Here is a 14,359-nt window from a genome sequence, read left to right on the forward strand (position 1 = left end):
ATATTCCACCTAACTCATAGAGCAGTACAGCACAGAAACAGACCCCCTTCAGTTCGACTTATCCATGCTGACCAGCTTTCCAGAACTAAACTAATCCCATATGCCTGTGTTTGGCCCATGTCTCTCTAAACCTTTCCTATTCATGTACCTGTCCAAATGTCTTTTAAATGTTGTATCTGTACCTGCATCTACCATTTCCTCTGGCAATTCATTCAATATGAGCACTATCCTTTGTGTGAAAAAGTTGCCCCTTGGATCCCTTTTAAATTTTTTCCCTCTCACCTTAAACTCCACTACCCTAGGGAAAAGACCTTTTGCTATTCACTTTTATCTCTGCCTCTCATGATTTTATAAGCCTCTATAAGGTTGCCCCTCAAACTCTTATGTTCCAGGGAAAAAAAATCCCAGCCTATCCAGCCTCCCTTTGTAACTCAAACCAACAAATCCAGCCACATACTTGTAAATCTTTTTTTTTTCCTGCACCTTTTCCAGTTTAATATTTCTAGTGATGATGAAACTACTCTGAGTTTTGAAAGCCTCTTCCAATTCTCTGGTCCTTTTCAGATGGCACATTAGCCCTTGGGCATTATTCTTGGGCATATTCCTCCACCTCCCATTCTCAGCTTTTCCAACAGCAGTGAAATCCCTCTTCCTCGCTCCATAGTTATTTGTTCAGTGAACAAATGTTACAATTTTCAGCTTGAAAGCCATTTCATACTTATTATATTTTACTGGAAAACCCATTTTTGTTCATCATTCACCATGTCATATGTGGTTTGCCCTACCTGGCCACATCTTCCAAATCCCAAACATTTTTTGTTACCCGTGTCACCTGTGTGATCTCATGTGCCAATTTAGAAATGCATGTTTTATTTATTTTATGCTTGAATGTTGACAATTTGAGACTCATTACGAATATAAGAGTTGCACTTCATAGCTGAAAGGGATGGTTGACTTGTAACCCAGGTATATGCTAAAGCATGATTTTTGGCACCAAAAAGCACCATCTTATTCACCAGAATCATTACAAGACAAAGTTCTTGGGGTATAACTGTTATTGAAAATTGAAGTGATACGCAAGAAGATTGCTATACACGGGACTTAAATATTAGCATAAGCTATGGAAAATGGAGATCACAAACACAAAATGACAAACGTTTACTCATGTAGCAGTACAGCTGTGACTTGCTTCAAATGTTATTTTGGTGCAAGTGGAGAGTTATGTTTTATAGCTACATTTTAGCCTCAACATATCAATGTTGCCTTTTCTGACAATTGTTGAAGAAACCGGGAAAGGGCTATAAATTTGCTATGTGGTACAGCACTAATCCACAAAGCATTCCACAGTGTGTCTGTGTTCTGTGCTTTTAACCAATCTTGCACAGGATCTTAGAGCAAAGTAGACCATTTGGCCCTCAAACCTGCTTCCCTTGCAGTGAGGTACTTAAAACTTATTTTCCCTGCTATAGGTACATGGAAACCAAGGTGAAGTTTCAATTTCTGATTACAGTTCAGGGACTTCTGCCAGAAATATGAGTGAGTAGGAATGGGCTAAATTTCCCTGCTCTGTCAAATAGTGTCCCGGCACTCAACTTTGGATTAAATGTTTGATTACTCGATTAACGAAACTAGTTAATTAACTATTGTTCTATAAGTAATTAAAAGATTTTTATATAAGTAAGTAAGAATGTTAAAGGTTTTGTTTATTGCATTTATTTTCTTTAGTAATGTGTGTGCTGTCTTAGGGAAAAGTATTTTTAAAATCTATGGCATTCTAATGTTACTATGGTGTTCTGCCACAAATATTTTGAACCTTTTCTCCTAGGAATCTGCAGATTTTCAAAGATCAGTGCAAGTGATGTCAAGGAGGCAGGATTATGATCGCTGTGGTGATGGAGGAAGAGGTGGCAGCACAGGCCGTGAATATAATTATTATAGCCATTCTGAGGAGTATCGAGGGTATTCTGCTGACAATCGTGATTATGGACATGGTCGCCGGTTTGGTCCTTCACCCAAAACTGGCTCCTGGGTAAAGATAACCTTTCTCCCCCACAGTTTTTTGCAAAGCAAATAATTATTCATTATGCATTTACTGCATTTATTTTGATTCTGTAGTTTCTGTGACTTTAATTGGATAGTATGCATCTGCAGTATTTGTGTCATGTAAAAGATGAACTGACATTACAGTTTGGTTTTTCCCTGCTTGTTTTAAGTTATTTGGACAATTGGCAACAAATTGCAGCCAATTTTTCACTATTTCCTTAATTTCTTATTTGTCTGCTGCAATGTACGTACCCTCATATCAGTGCTGCGTTCTGAGGAAGGGTCACTGGATCTGAAACATTAATTCTGATTTCTCTGCACAGATGCTGCCAGATCTGCTGAGCCTTTCCAGCAATTTTTGTTTGTGTTTCATTTTTCCGGCATCCGCAGTTCTTTCGGTTTTTATTTACCAATGTACATACCTCTATTTTTAATATTATATTTGTGATTAAACTACAAAAGTACCTTTTGCGAAGATGCAAGGATTTGTATTTCTTTTCCTTTCCAGGTTTATTTTTCATCACCGTTAAATTTATATTGATTGCAAAGATATTGGTTTAGAGGAAACCTATTTAGTCTTCAAGTTCCCTGACCAATTCCATTGACTTGGAAATCTGAAATTTTCCTTTTTGTATCACCAGTCAATTGTTAAAAATTATCATCTGCTTCTCTATGACTAGGTATATACATAGCACCAGTTCTGGCTCTGGAATTACTATGTAACACAAACTGAATTCGCAAGACTCATTCTATTCTTTGTCATGTAATTACTTTTATGTGAACTGCGGCTTACATAATGTGCTGGAATTGAAGCCCTGCTTTACTGGAGTCAGTACAACAAGTAAAGATTTTTAAAAGTAAAATTCCTCAATTTACATCACTTTCAGGCTCAAGTTGACAGCACAGACTAGGTTTCGGTCAACAAAAATCGTTGTTTATTACAAGTAATTAGATTCTAGCTACGGGTAAACAATTAGGAACCGTCAGCATATAACATTACTATTTAACACTCTTGATGTTTTTATAAACACCCCCTTACATGCATGCATGCACAGGCATACACACAGGAAAAAGTGGTTGTTACAGACAGAGGGAAAGACTTGGAAGGGAGTTCAGTGGTTCCTGTTCACAGGGTTGCTGTGCTGATTCTTGTGCTGGTCAGAAAACTACTTCCCAGTTTTCTTAGAGATAGCAAGAACTGCAGATGCTGGAGTCAGAGATATCAGTGTGGAGCTGGAGGAACACTGCAGGCCAGGCAGCATCAAAGGAGCAGGAAAGTTAACGATTCAGGTCAGGACCCTTCTTCTGAAAAAAATGAAAGGATTTGTATTTCTTTTCTTTTCCAGGTTTAATTTTTCGTCACTACCAAATTTACATTGATTGCAAAGATATTGGTTTAGAGGAAACTTATTTAGTCTTCAAGTTCCCTGACCAATTTCATTGACTTGGAAATCTGAAATTTTTCTTTCTTTGGAAGCTTTCACTCGTTTGCAGGAGGCTCAGAGGATTCATTTATACTTATAAAAGGTCTTTAACTTTTTTTTAGTTTAAAAAGTCAAAGCTTGCAGCAACTGCTGAAGGGAAGGAAAATTAATCTGATTTTCTTCAGCTTTAAGTAGTTTTTTGCAGAGAGAGCTCCTGAGATGTTGGGGGTTTAAAGGTTATTCTGTCTTCTTTAGAGTCCCAAGCTGTACAGCTGCTTGAAAATTAATCACATAGTTGTTCCTAGGCAGAAAGCCTTTGTCATTGGTTTGTAGACTAGTGACCATCTATTAGCTGCTTGTTGCTAACCAAGCTCCATTTGTACGCATCATTTGGCTCTAGCTCATCTGCAAATTACACTTCAATTACTGCTTCAACAAGCAGTTGTATAAACAATGCTTGCAATGAGTGCCAGATTACTTGCTTCAGCAATCCTCCAGCATTCCTTGGTTTTTGAAACAACAGTTTTTTAAAAAATTTCGGTTCACAATCAAAACTATAGAAAAATAAGACACTGTCTTTACAGCGCCTAACCTTTCCCTTCAGAATTGTCTCCATTGGTTCTATTATTTTCCTTACCCTAGCAACTTGGAGACAGCAATTCATTCTAGACTCACTATCGTACCTGGAAAAATGGCACACCATTCCTCTAATGTTAGAATCCCTGATAACCACCACTATTTGTCCGTACAAAGTTATTCTACAATCCCGTGCTGTTTATAACATCGAGTGTTTGTCTTCACCTGCAGCATAGGTATTCTCCTCTGTGCACCTATCAGGTAATTCAGAGCCGCAGGAATTTCCTGTTGAGCATCTATGCTAATACTTCTCATCTCTCCGTGAATTTCCATGCTGTTTCTTCCCTTCAACTAGACGTAAATGTCGAGGTGAAGCAATACATGTTCCTTTAGCTGTTTCTCCTGTATAGTGCACAATAACTGCTTGTTTCTGAAGCTCAAGTGAGCCTGACTGTAGACTGTTCTTATTTCTTGTGGTCGCTCTGAACACTGCTGTAATTCCCACGTGCTTAAGAGGTTGATTGCCCAGCCGGTCCTTCCACTTTTCAAGGTGGAAGTGGGCGGGTTTGAAACAGGCTTTACATTTTTATTTTTAACTTCCCATTTGGCACAAACCTTCCTTAACTGTGAATTACAATTCTCCTCCACGTATATCATCCTATATAATTTATTTTGAGTTGTGACAATGATGTTTAAACTTTTTCAGAGATAGACGTTGTCAATTTTTGTCTTTGTTTTTGCATAAAATGAATCCAGGATGATGAAAATTCAAGGTGGCCCAGAGAGGATCATTCAGAAAATAGACCTTCCGATTATAGGTAAGTGAAGAAAGCAGTGTTTACATGGGTTTATTGTCCTTGGAAACAACGCTAGAAGAACACTAAACAGATTTAACCCACTATAAATGCAAACGATTAGCTAGCTGAAACATGTGTATATTGTCTTCATCTTGTTTTCCCGATTAAATCATTATAGGTTTTCTTCTTTACATACTTTTATATGCCATTTGCAAATTGCTCTATTTGTTTCACTACAAAGGGCGATCGAAATTAAAAGCTGACTTTGTTAAAACAAAAATAATGTGATGGGGACATTTTTTCAATCTGTTTATTGCTTGATAAACATTTGTTACAGCAGGACCAAAACCCTGGATTTCTCAAAAATTACAGTCCCTGTGGGTATCAAAAGCTTTTAAAGTGTTCTGAATATTTCAAGACTGATGAAAGCATTGCACAACAAAATTCACATTTTGAGTTTACTAAAATCAATATTGACTAAGCATTAGTTTGTAGGCAACTAAGCTACCGAAAAGATATTTTCCCCATAAATAAACTGGTGTGACTGAAATCCCCATGTCATATTAATACCTTGTGGTACATTTTCTGCAAGTATGTAGCCTCCTAGTTAATGTCCAATTCCATCTTGTCGTTTCAGCAGGATCCCTTCTCCTTGCCACCTCAGGGTATGTTTTACTTTTGAAAGCTCAATCACTCATCAAACTGATTTCCACCAGAAAGGCACCCTCTGGCGACTACTTGGTTCATAAATCTCCTCAAGTTCCATCTTTTCAAATAGAAAACAATTTTGAGATTAACACCAAACATTTCCCTCTGTTTCTCACAGCAGTATCACCACCCTTCCGCTGCACCCCACCCCCACCCCCCTGACCCGATACCACCCTCTCACCCCTTCAGCTGTTATGGGTCCTCACCTGGCAACTGAATGGCATCGTCCGGTATCCGGTCAGAGTTCACAACACTTAATTTTTAAACGGTTTGTTTAAATTTAACTGTCTTATAAATCCATTTATAGTAATGCAGTGTTGCCAGATGTCTCATACCCGAGTGATATTTTTATGTAATAAGTGCAACTAGTTTGGGAAAAAAAATCTGTTGGAAGTTTTTTATTACTGAATGATTTTGGTCTGGCTTTCTTCAGTAGGGTAGATAATGTGGAAGATTTAAAAGGTTTGAGTGTGCAATTCCTGTTGCACTAATGAGTCTTGGTATCCAAAATAATCATGGGTTTAATGCCAATTTGTACTCAGTTAATTGCTCTAAACATTCTGGAATAGATTTACTGTGCATTTTGAGTCATGTGAATAGTTTTGGTTTCATGTCTGTTTAATATAATTTGGTTGTGAGTTTTACATCTCCAGCTTTTCACTGATTGCAGAGTAACTAGAGTTAGTGCAAAATTGAGTTTGAAAGCTGTGATGGCGTCACATTATCCTACCTGAGAGAATTTTAAATTAATACTTTCATTGTCTATAAGACCCTGTCAGTTCTCTGATAACATAATAATCGGGCTGATATTTGGATGTTAATAATTTAGCATCTCTGGATAAGTTTCTTGTCTGCGTACCAGAGCTCCATTTATCCCTAACAAAAGTGATGTGAAAGTAGCATAATAAATTGAACCTGCTGTTTTTGATCCTTCAGTGGGCAATAATCTCAAACTTGTGCTAGTTGGAATGCTCTGCTTTTACCATCTTGAGGCTTTATCTTGTTAGTGAGGCAGTAACTACAAGAATACAATTCAACTTAGTAATCAGCAAAACAACGTTTGCTGAATAGAATTCTAGAAATTCAGAGCATAAAACAAAGTCGATCGACTCATTCTTCCGATACTGGTTATATCGAAGAACAAGTCAATAAGTGCCATTTCCATGCCCTTTTCCAATTGTTTTGCAATGTTTTGTTTTCAAGTATATTCAGTTTTCTTTTGAATGTTCCTTCCAATACCCTTCCAGGCATTGTATTCCAGATCACCACAATTAACTGTGGATAGCTTTTCAGCTCATCATGTCCCACTGAAACCTTCATGAATGATCTTAAATGTGTGTCCTCTAGTGCCAACTCACCTGCAAATAGAAACCAAAACACGGTGTAATTTTGAAAACCTCAATTAAGTATCGCAACACTTTCCTGCAGTGACGATAACAATCCCAGCTTCTCCAGTTTCTTCTTACACCTGAAACCTCATGCCACTAATAACACTCAAGCAAATTTTGTCTACATCCTCTTTCAGGTCACTTGCTAAACCTGTACTTTATAGTTTGTAGTTTTTCATTTGCTTTCCAGTTACTGTTTAATATTCTGTGCCAACATTTTATTCTTTTCAACATTTCTCTCAACTTTGAGATTTTGATCTTTCTCTTTCACTTTTAAGGTCTGATGACAGAACTAGCTGAGAAATCATTATCATCTTGAGGCTTTGTCTTGTTAGTGAGGCTGTTACTACAACAATACAACTCAACTTGGTAATCAGCACACCAATGTTTGCGGAATAGAATTCCAGAAATTCAGTGTATTAAACAAAGTCAGCTGACCCATTCTTATCCCATGTCCAGCCCTCGTCCTCCTCCTTGCCTCTCTGTCCTAACCTACCCTGTCCATCTTCCTACTCACCTATGCACTCCCTTCCCACGGACCAATCACAATAACCCCCTACCTGCATCCACCTATCACTTTCACACCTACCCTTCCCTCCCCTCCAGCCCCACCCCCTCACTTTATTTACTTCTGAGGTCCCCTCCCCCTCCCCAGTCCTGACAAAGGGTTTCGGCCCGAAATGATGACTTTTCTGCTCCACGGATGCTGTCTGACCTACCATGCTTTTCCAGCCTCACATCTGTTGACTCTGGCTTCCAGCATCTGCAGTCCCTACCGTCTACAAATCATTATTTTCCAATCTGTTTTGAGGAAGAGAGCTCCAAAGACACTCAACTCTCTACAAAAAAAAGTTTTATCTTATTTTGCTCTTAAATTGGGAACCTCCTATTCTGAACAAGTGACCCTGAGTTATAGAATTGTGCACAAGAGGAAACGACGTTTCAGTATTCATCCTGTCAAAACTCAACTGGAATTTTAAATATTTCAATCAAGTTGGCTGTTAAGTTGAGTAAACTCTCTCTGAGCTGCTTTCTAACACATTTACTTCCTTCCTTAAATAAGGAGACCAAGACTGTACATTGTACTCTAGACGTGGTCTTACCACTGGCCGGTATAACTGAAGTATAACCATCCTACTTTTGCATTTGATTCCCCTTACAATAAATGGTAACATCCTATTATCTTTCCTTATTGCTTGCTGTACTTGTGCACTAATATGTTGCAACTCATGCAGTAGGGCACCCAGATACCTTCTGTCTCTCCGAGCTTTTCAATCTCTGACCTTTTAGATAAAATGCATCCTTTCTATTCTTCCTGCCAAATTGGATAAGTTCACGTTTTTTGTGCATTATGCTCCATTTGCTAGATCTTTGCCTGATCACTTAACCGATCAATAATCCTTTGTAACCTCCTAATGTTCTCTTTGCAACTTACTTTTCTATGTTTCTTTGTCATTAACATGTCTTTGATTCTCTTCCTCCAAGTCATTTATATAAATTGTGAAAAGCTGAGACCACAGCACTAATCCCTACAGCATACTACTTCCTACATCTTACTAGTCAGGAAATGACGTTTCTGCCTACTGTTTCCTGTTAGCCAGCTAATTTTCTTTCCATGCCAATGTGTTGCTTCCACACAGTTAACTTTTATTTTTCGCAATAGCCTTTGATGTAACATCTTAACAAATGCCTTTAGAAATTCAAGTACAGTGCAGTTAGTACTTCAATGAATTCACATAAGCTGGTTAAACATGTTTTGCCTTTCACAAAAGCATATTTATTTTCTGTAATTACCTTGAATTTTTCTAAGTGCCCTGCTGTACCATCTTTAGTCATAGTTTTGAACGTATTCTCTATGACAGATGATAAGCTAACTGCCTGTAGTCCCTTGCTTTCTGCTTCCTTCCCTTTTTGAATGAAGGAGTCACATTTGTTCTTTTCGAATCTAATGGGACTTACCCTGAATTTAGGGACTCTTGGGGGGAAAAGAGATTTAAGTTGATTTTAGGACTGAGGACTTGTCAGCCTGCAGTTTGAACAATTTGCCCAATACCAGTGGGTACTTGCTGGATAATGATTGCACTGGACGTATTAATGACATTTTAAGCACACTGGAATAAGAGACTGTTTATCCAGCTGTTCCTACCTTAATTGACCTCTTTGCTGACAATCTGCATCTCATAAATGGATTGTGCCACAATGAGGTATTTCATGAATGAACAGTCAGAAGCTTATATATTCCATTAAGTAAGGCTAAACTGGTGTGTTCAATAAAAATAAGAATTTTTGCTTCACGCAATAAGATTCAGAATTAGTAAAGACCGATATGCTTTGGCAGACTGAAGTGCTCGTCTAGTATGTTGTCATAGATCACATCTTAATGTTTTGAAAAGTCTATTTGAAATCTAGCAATTGTGTAGAGCACTTTCAATGTCAATTTGTCATTTTGATTGTGTCTTTCTGAAAACAAAGACTTTCTTCAAAAATTAATACCTGCTGTATGTAGTGGACTATTAGTGTTCATGCTAATATGATATGCTTACTACTTCCTGAATGGTAAATCAGTTGGAATCCTTTGTGTAAAACACAACCGATTTTTGCCTACTGCATGTTTGTGTCTCTCTTTTTAAAATCAATGGCTGTACTACTCTCAACAGACACCCAAAATCTAACTTGGTTTAATAGCTAAAATGTTATTTTTTGATTTCAGATGTTAAAAACCTGTGCTTATTATACATGTTTGTCCAAAATTGAAATTTGTGTGTTTTGATCATAAACTTCTCAGACTAGTTCATTTTATCAGGTGACTTTTCCATCCCTAACAATAAAAGGCTATTAGAATATTAGTTGCAGTTTTGGTCTCCTTTTCTGAAGAAGGATGCTATTGCTCTCGAGGGAGTGCAGCGAGGGTTTACCGGGCTGATTCTGGGGATGGCAAGACTGACATATGAGGAGAGATTGAATAGTTTAGGATTGTTTTTGCTAGAGCTCAGACGAATGAGGGGAGAATCTCATAGATGCTCACAGAACTCTCGCAGGACTAGACAAGGTAGATGCAGGAAGGATGTTCCCGATGGTAGGTGTATCCAGAACCAGAGGTCAAGTCTGAGGATTCGTGGTAGACTATTTAGGACAGCGGTGAGGAGACATTCCTTCACCCAAAGAGCGGTGAGTCTGTGGAATTCATTACCACAGGAAGTAGTTGATGCCAAAACATTGAATGTATTCAAGAGGCAGTTAGATATAATGCTTGGGGTGAATGGGATCAAAGGTTATGGGGAGAAAGCAGGAGGAGGCTATTGAGTTGGATGATCAGCCATGATGGTAATGAATGGCGGAGCAGGCTCGAAGGGCCAAATGGCCTTCTCCTGCTCCTGTCTTCTATGTTCCATTTCAAATTTGTATCATGTTTGGCCTAGATCAATAGGAATAACAAGGTAGTTGGAGATATTGAGTTGCAAATGAAAAAGAAAAAGTTATCCTATTGTAAATATCAAGCTGGTAATGCATTTGAGAACTAAACTGAAAACAGAAGCTACCTAGGACAACTGGAAAACAAATTTAAGAGGGGCTAAGGGAATGTTTTAATAAATTACGTGACATTAAAAGAATCTTCAAGTCTTTTATCGTTGGACAGTTAATCCAGAGACCCAGATAACGTTCTGGGGACCGGGGTTCGAAACCCGCCGTGGCAGATGGTGGAATTTGAATTCAACTAAAAAAAATCTGGAATTAAGAATCTAATGATGACCATGAATCCATTGTCGATTGTCGGAAAAATCCATCTGGTTCACTAAATAAAAACCAAAAAAACTGCGGATGCTGTAAATCAGGAACAAAAACAAAGTTGCTGGAAAAGCTCAGCAGGTCTGGCAGCATCTGTGGAGGAGAAAACAGAGTTAACATTTCGGGTCCGGTGAGGAACTCAGTTCTGAGGACGGGTCACTGGACCCGAAACGTTAACTCTGTTTTCTCCTCCACAGATGCTGCCAGACCTGCTGAGCTTTTCCAACAACTTTGTTTTTGTTCCATCTGGTTCACTAATGCCCTTTAGGGAAGGAAACTGCTGTCCTTACCTGCTCTGACCTACATATGACTCCAGACCCACAGCAATGTGGTCAACTCTGAACTGCCCTCTAAGCAATTAGGGATGGGCAATAAATGCTGCCTAGCGAGCAACGCCCTGATCCCGTTAATGAATAAAAAAATTGCTCAGAGGGCAGTTAAGAGTCAACCACATTACTGTAGATCTGGAGTCACATAGAGGCCAGACCAGGTAAGAATGGCAGTTTCCTTTCCTAAAGGGTATTAGTGACCCAGATGGCTTTTTCTGACAATCGACAATGGATTCATGGTCATCATTAGATTCTTAATTCCAGATATTTATTGAATTCAAATTCCACCATCTGCCATGGCGGGATTCAAACCCAGGTCCCCAGAACATTTACTTGGGTCCGTGGATTAACAGTCCAGTGACAATACCACTGTGGCCTCATTGTAATTAACATTATGATCAATCAACCATATTCTTGCCCACTCGCACAGCTTCTCGTTCATGTCCTCCTCACAAGTACAAGAATGAAGTATATAGGGTGAACGCACAAAGTGTGGTGAATAAGGTTTGTGATCTGCGAGCAGAAATAGCCATTGCATGTATGGTGTAACAATAATGGAAATGTCGCTTAAAAGTTGTGAAGGCTGGGTGATTACTGTTTAAAGATGCAAAGTGTTCAGAAGTAATAGGAAAGGGAAAACCAAGCTACAATGACAGTACTGATTAGGGAAATAATGTGAGTGTTAGAAAGAGATCATGCTCTTGAGGGACAAGAACAGAATCTATTTGTTTAGTGCTGAGTAGCAAAAAAAACCCCGCAAATTATTGGATATGCTGTAATCTGTCCAAGCATTGAGAGAAACATAGAGGAGCAAAATTGAAGAAAAATACATGTGCAAGAACTATCAAGTGGCAATACTGGAGGGACAACTGAGATTATGATTGGGATAACGTTGTGAATGCTAAGCGGGGGGGGGAGGAACTTCTGAAATACGTTCAGGAGAACTTCCTTGATCAATTGGTTCTCCATCTGTATAGGAAGGAGATATTTGTGGATCTAGTGCTTCACAATGAAATGGGCTAAATGGGCCAAGTGTCTGTGGAAGACACTTGGGTATGAGTAATCTTTGTAATCTAACTTTATGATGCAATGGATAACAGCAAGATACAGTCTAATGAAGAAATTTTATTTTGGAAGGAGACTAATGTCAATGGGAAAAGGGGATATAGCTTGTGTAAAATGAAAACAAAGGGAAAACTACATCAACAAGTGTGAAGGAAGGAATCCAATACCAAGGATCCTTGGACAATTAAATGAAACAGAAAAATGTCAGGTGTATGATTCATGTCATGTGAATTCATCAGTGGTGGTGGGAATGAATGTTGAAGGAGTTAGATATAGTGCCAAGCAAGTAGGCTGCTTTGTCCTGGATTGTGTCAAGCTTCTTGAGTGTTATTGGAGCTGTACCCATCCAATTGAGTGGTAATTATTTCATCACAATCTGACTTGTACGTTGTAGACAGTGAATAGGTTTTGGGGAATTAGGAGGTGAGTTACTTCCTATCATCTGACCTGCTCTTGCAGCCGCCGTGTTTATATGGCTAGTCCAGTTCAATGACTGGTCAATGGGCATCCCAAGGATGCTGATAGTGGGGAAAACAGCAGTGGTAATGACGTTGAATATCAATAGGCAATAGTTGGATTTTCTTTGAAGAAGTATGTGATTCTGGTCTAACACTGATTTTTCTTTTTCCTTGTGGAAACAAGGAGAGTATAGTGTGAATCATGATTCTGCGTGCTCTTGCTGTCTCCAGTACCTAGGTTGATGCTGACTGGCCCATCTGGTTTTATTCTAGTTAAACTTAGCTATTTTCCTTGAAGTCAATTTTCATCCATAGAGGGTGGCATAACCTGTGGTAGTCATAGAGATGTACTGCACAGAAACAGACCCTTCAGTCCAACTCATCCATGTTGACCCAGATATTCTACTTGAATCTACTTCCATTTGCCAGCATTTGGCCCATATCCCTCTAAACCCTTCCTATTCTTATACCCACCCAGATGCCTTTTATATGTTGTAATTGTACCAGCTTCTACCACTTCCTCTGGCAGCTCATTCCATACATGTACCACCCTCTGAGTGAAAAAATTGCTGCTTAGGTCGCTTTTAAATCTTTCCCCTCTCACCTTAAACTCATGCTCTCTAGTTTTTGACTCCTCAACCCTGGGGAAAATACCTTGACTATTCATCTTATCCATGCCCCTCATGATTTTATAAACCTCTATAAGGTCTCTCCTCAGCCTTCAATGCTGCAGGGAAAATAGCCCCGGTTATTCAGCCTCTCCCCATAGTTGAAACCCTCCAATGCCACCAACATACTCAAATCTTTTCTGACCCCTTTCAAGTTTAACAATATCTTTCCTATAGCACGGAGACCAGAAGTGAATGCATTGTTCCAAAAGTGGCCTAACACTATCCTGTACAGCCGCAATATGACATCCCAAATCCTACACTCAGTGCACTGACCAATAAAGGCAAGCATATCAAACACCACCTTCACTACCCTGTCTATTTATGATTCCACCTTCAAGAAGTTATGAACCTGCAGCCCAGGGTCTCTTTGTTCAGCAACACTGCTCTGTACGTTAACATTAAGTGTGTAAGTCCTGCCCTGATTTGCCCTACAAAATGCAGCACCTCACATTTATCTAAATTAAATTCCATCTGCCGCTCCTCGGCCCATTGGCCCATCTGATCAAGGTTCCGTTGTACACTGAGATAATCTTCTTCACACTCTGCCATGCCACAAATTTTGGTGTCATCTGCAAACTTACTCACCATACCTCCTGTATTCACATCAAAACCATTTATATAAAGACAAAAGGCAGTATATCCAGAACCGATCCTTGTACCACACTGCTGGTCACAGTCTCCAGTCCAAAAACCGACTTTCCACCACCACCCTGTGTCTCCTACCTTCGAGCCAAATTTGTATCCAAATGGCTAGTTCTCCCTCTATTTCATGTGAACTGACCTTTCTAGCAGTCAATTTTGTAGTTTCCTTAGATTTTCTGACTTCTGGATATACTGAAATGCCACAAATGAATCAAACCTGATCAATGATCAACGTGTTCGTGAACATGACCACTGTTCCATTTTCCACTGATAAGGGACTGAAGTAAAACAGAGTTCCCTGTGTTTTATCCTGCAGTTCCCAAAATATGTTGGGATAGCTGTACACTTTATGCCATCTCTTCAAGCTGATAGGCTACATCATCTCTGATGGGCTGAACTGTTTCAATGCATGTTAGCCATTGTAAGAGATGAGCACGAACTTGTGTGAGGTATTATCATCATGTAGACCTTT

General features: G+C 39.0%; 1 protein-coding gene across 1 annotated transcript in view; it reads left to right on the plus strand.

Annotated features, from left to right (window-relative positions):
• pphln1 (periphilin 1) overlaps window positions 1-14,359 on the plus strand; it is a 137,677-nt gene that overhangs the window by 13,931 nt on the left and 109,387 nt on the right. Inside the window, exons 3-4 of the mRNA XM_048607823.1 lie at window positions 1,826-2,029; window positions 4,800-4,861. Of these exons, the coding sequence (XP_048463780.1) occupies window positions 1,826-2,029; window positions 4,800-4,861 (266 nt within the window). The remainder of the gene's footprint in view (window positions 1-1,825; window positions 2,030-4,799; window positions 4,862-14,359) is intronic.

The sequence above is a fragment of the Rhincodon typus genome, chromosome 18 (genome assembly GCF_021869965.1).
Source record: "Rhincodon typus isolate 14 chromosome 18, sRhiTyp1.1, whole genome shotgun sequence".
In the NCBI taxonomy this organism is placed as follows: domain Eukaryota; kingdom Metazoa; phylum Chordata; class Chondrichthyes; order Orectolobiformes; family Rhincodontidae; genus Rhincodon; species Rhincodon typus.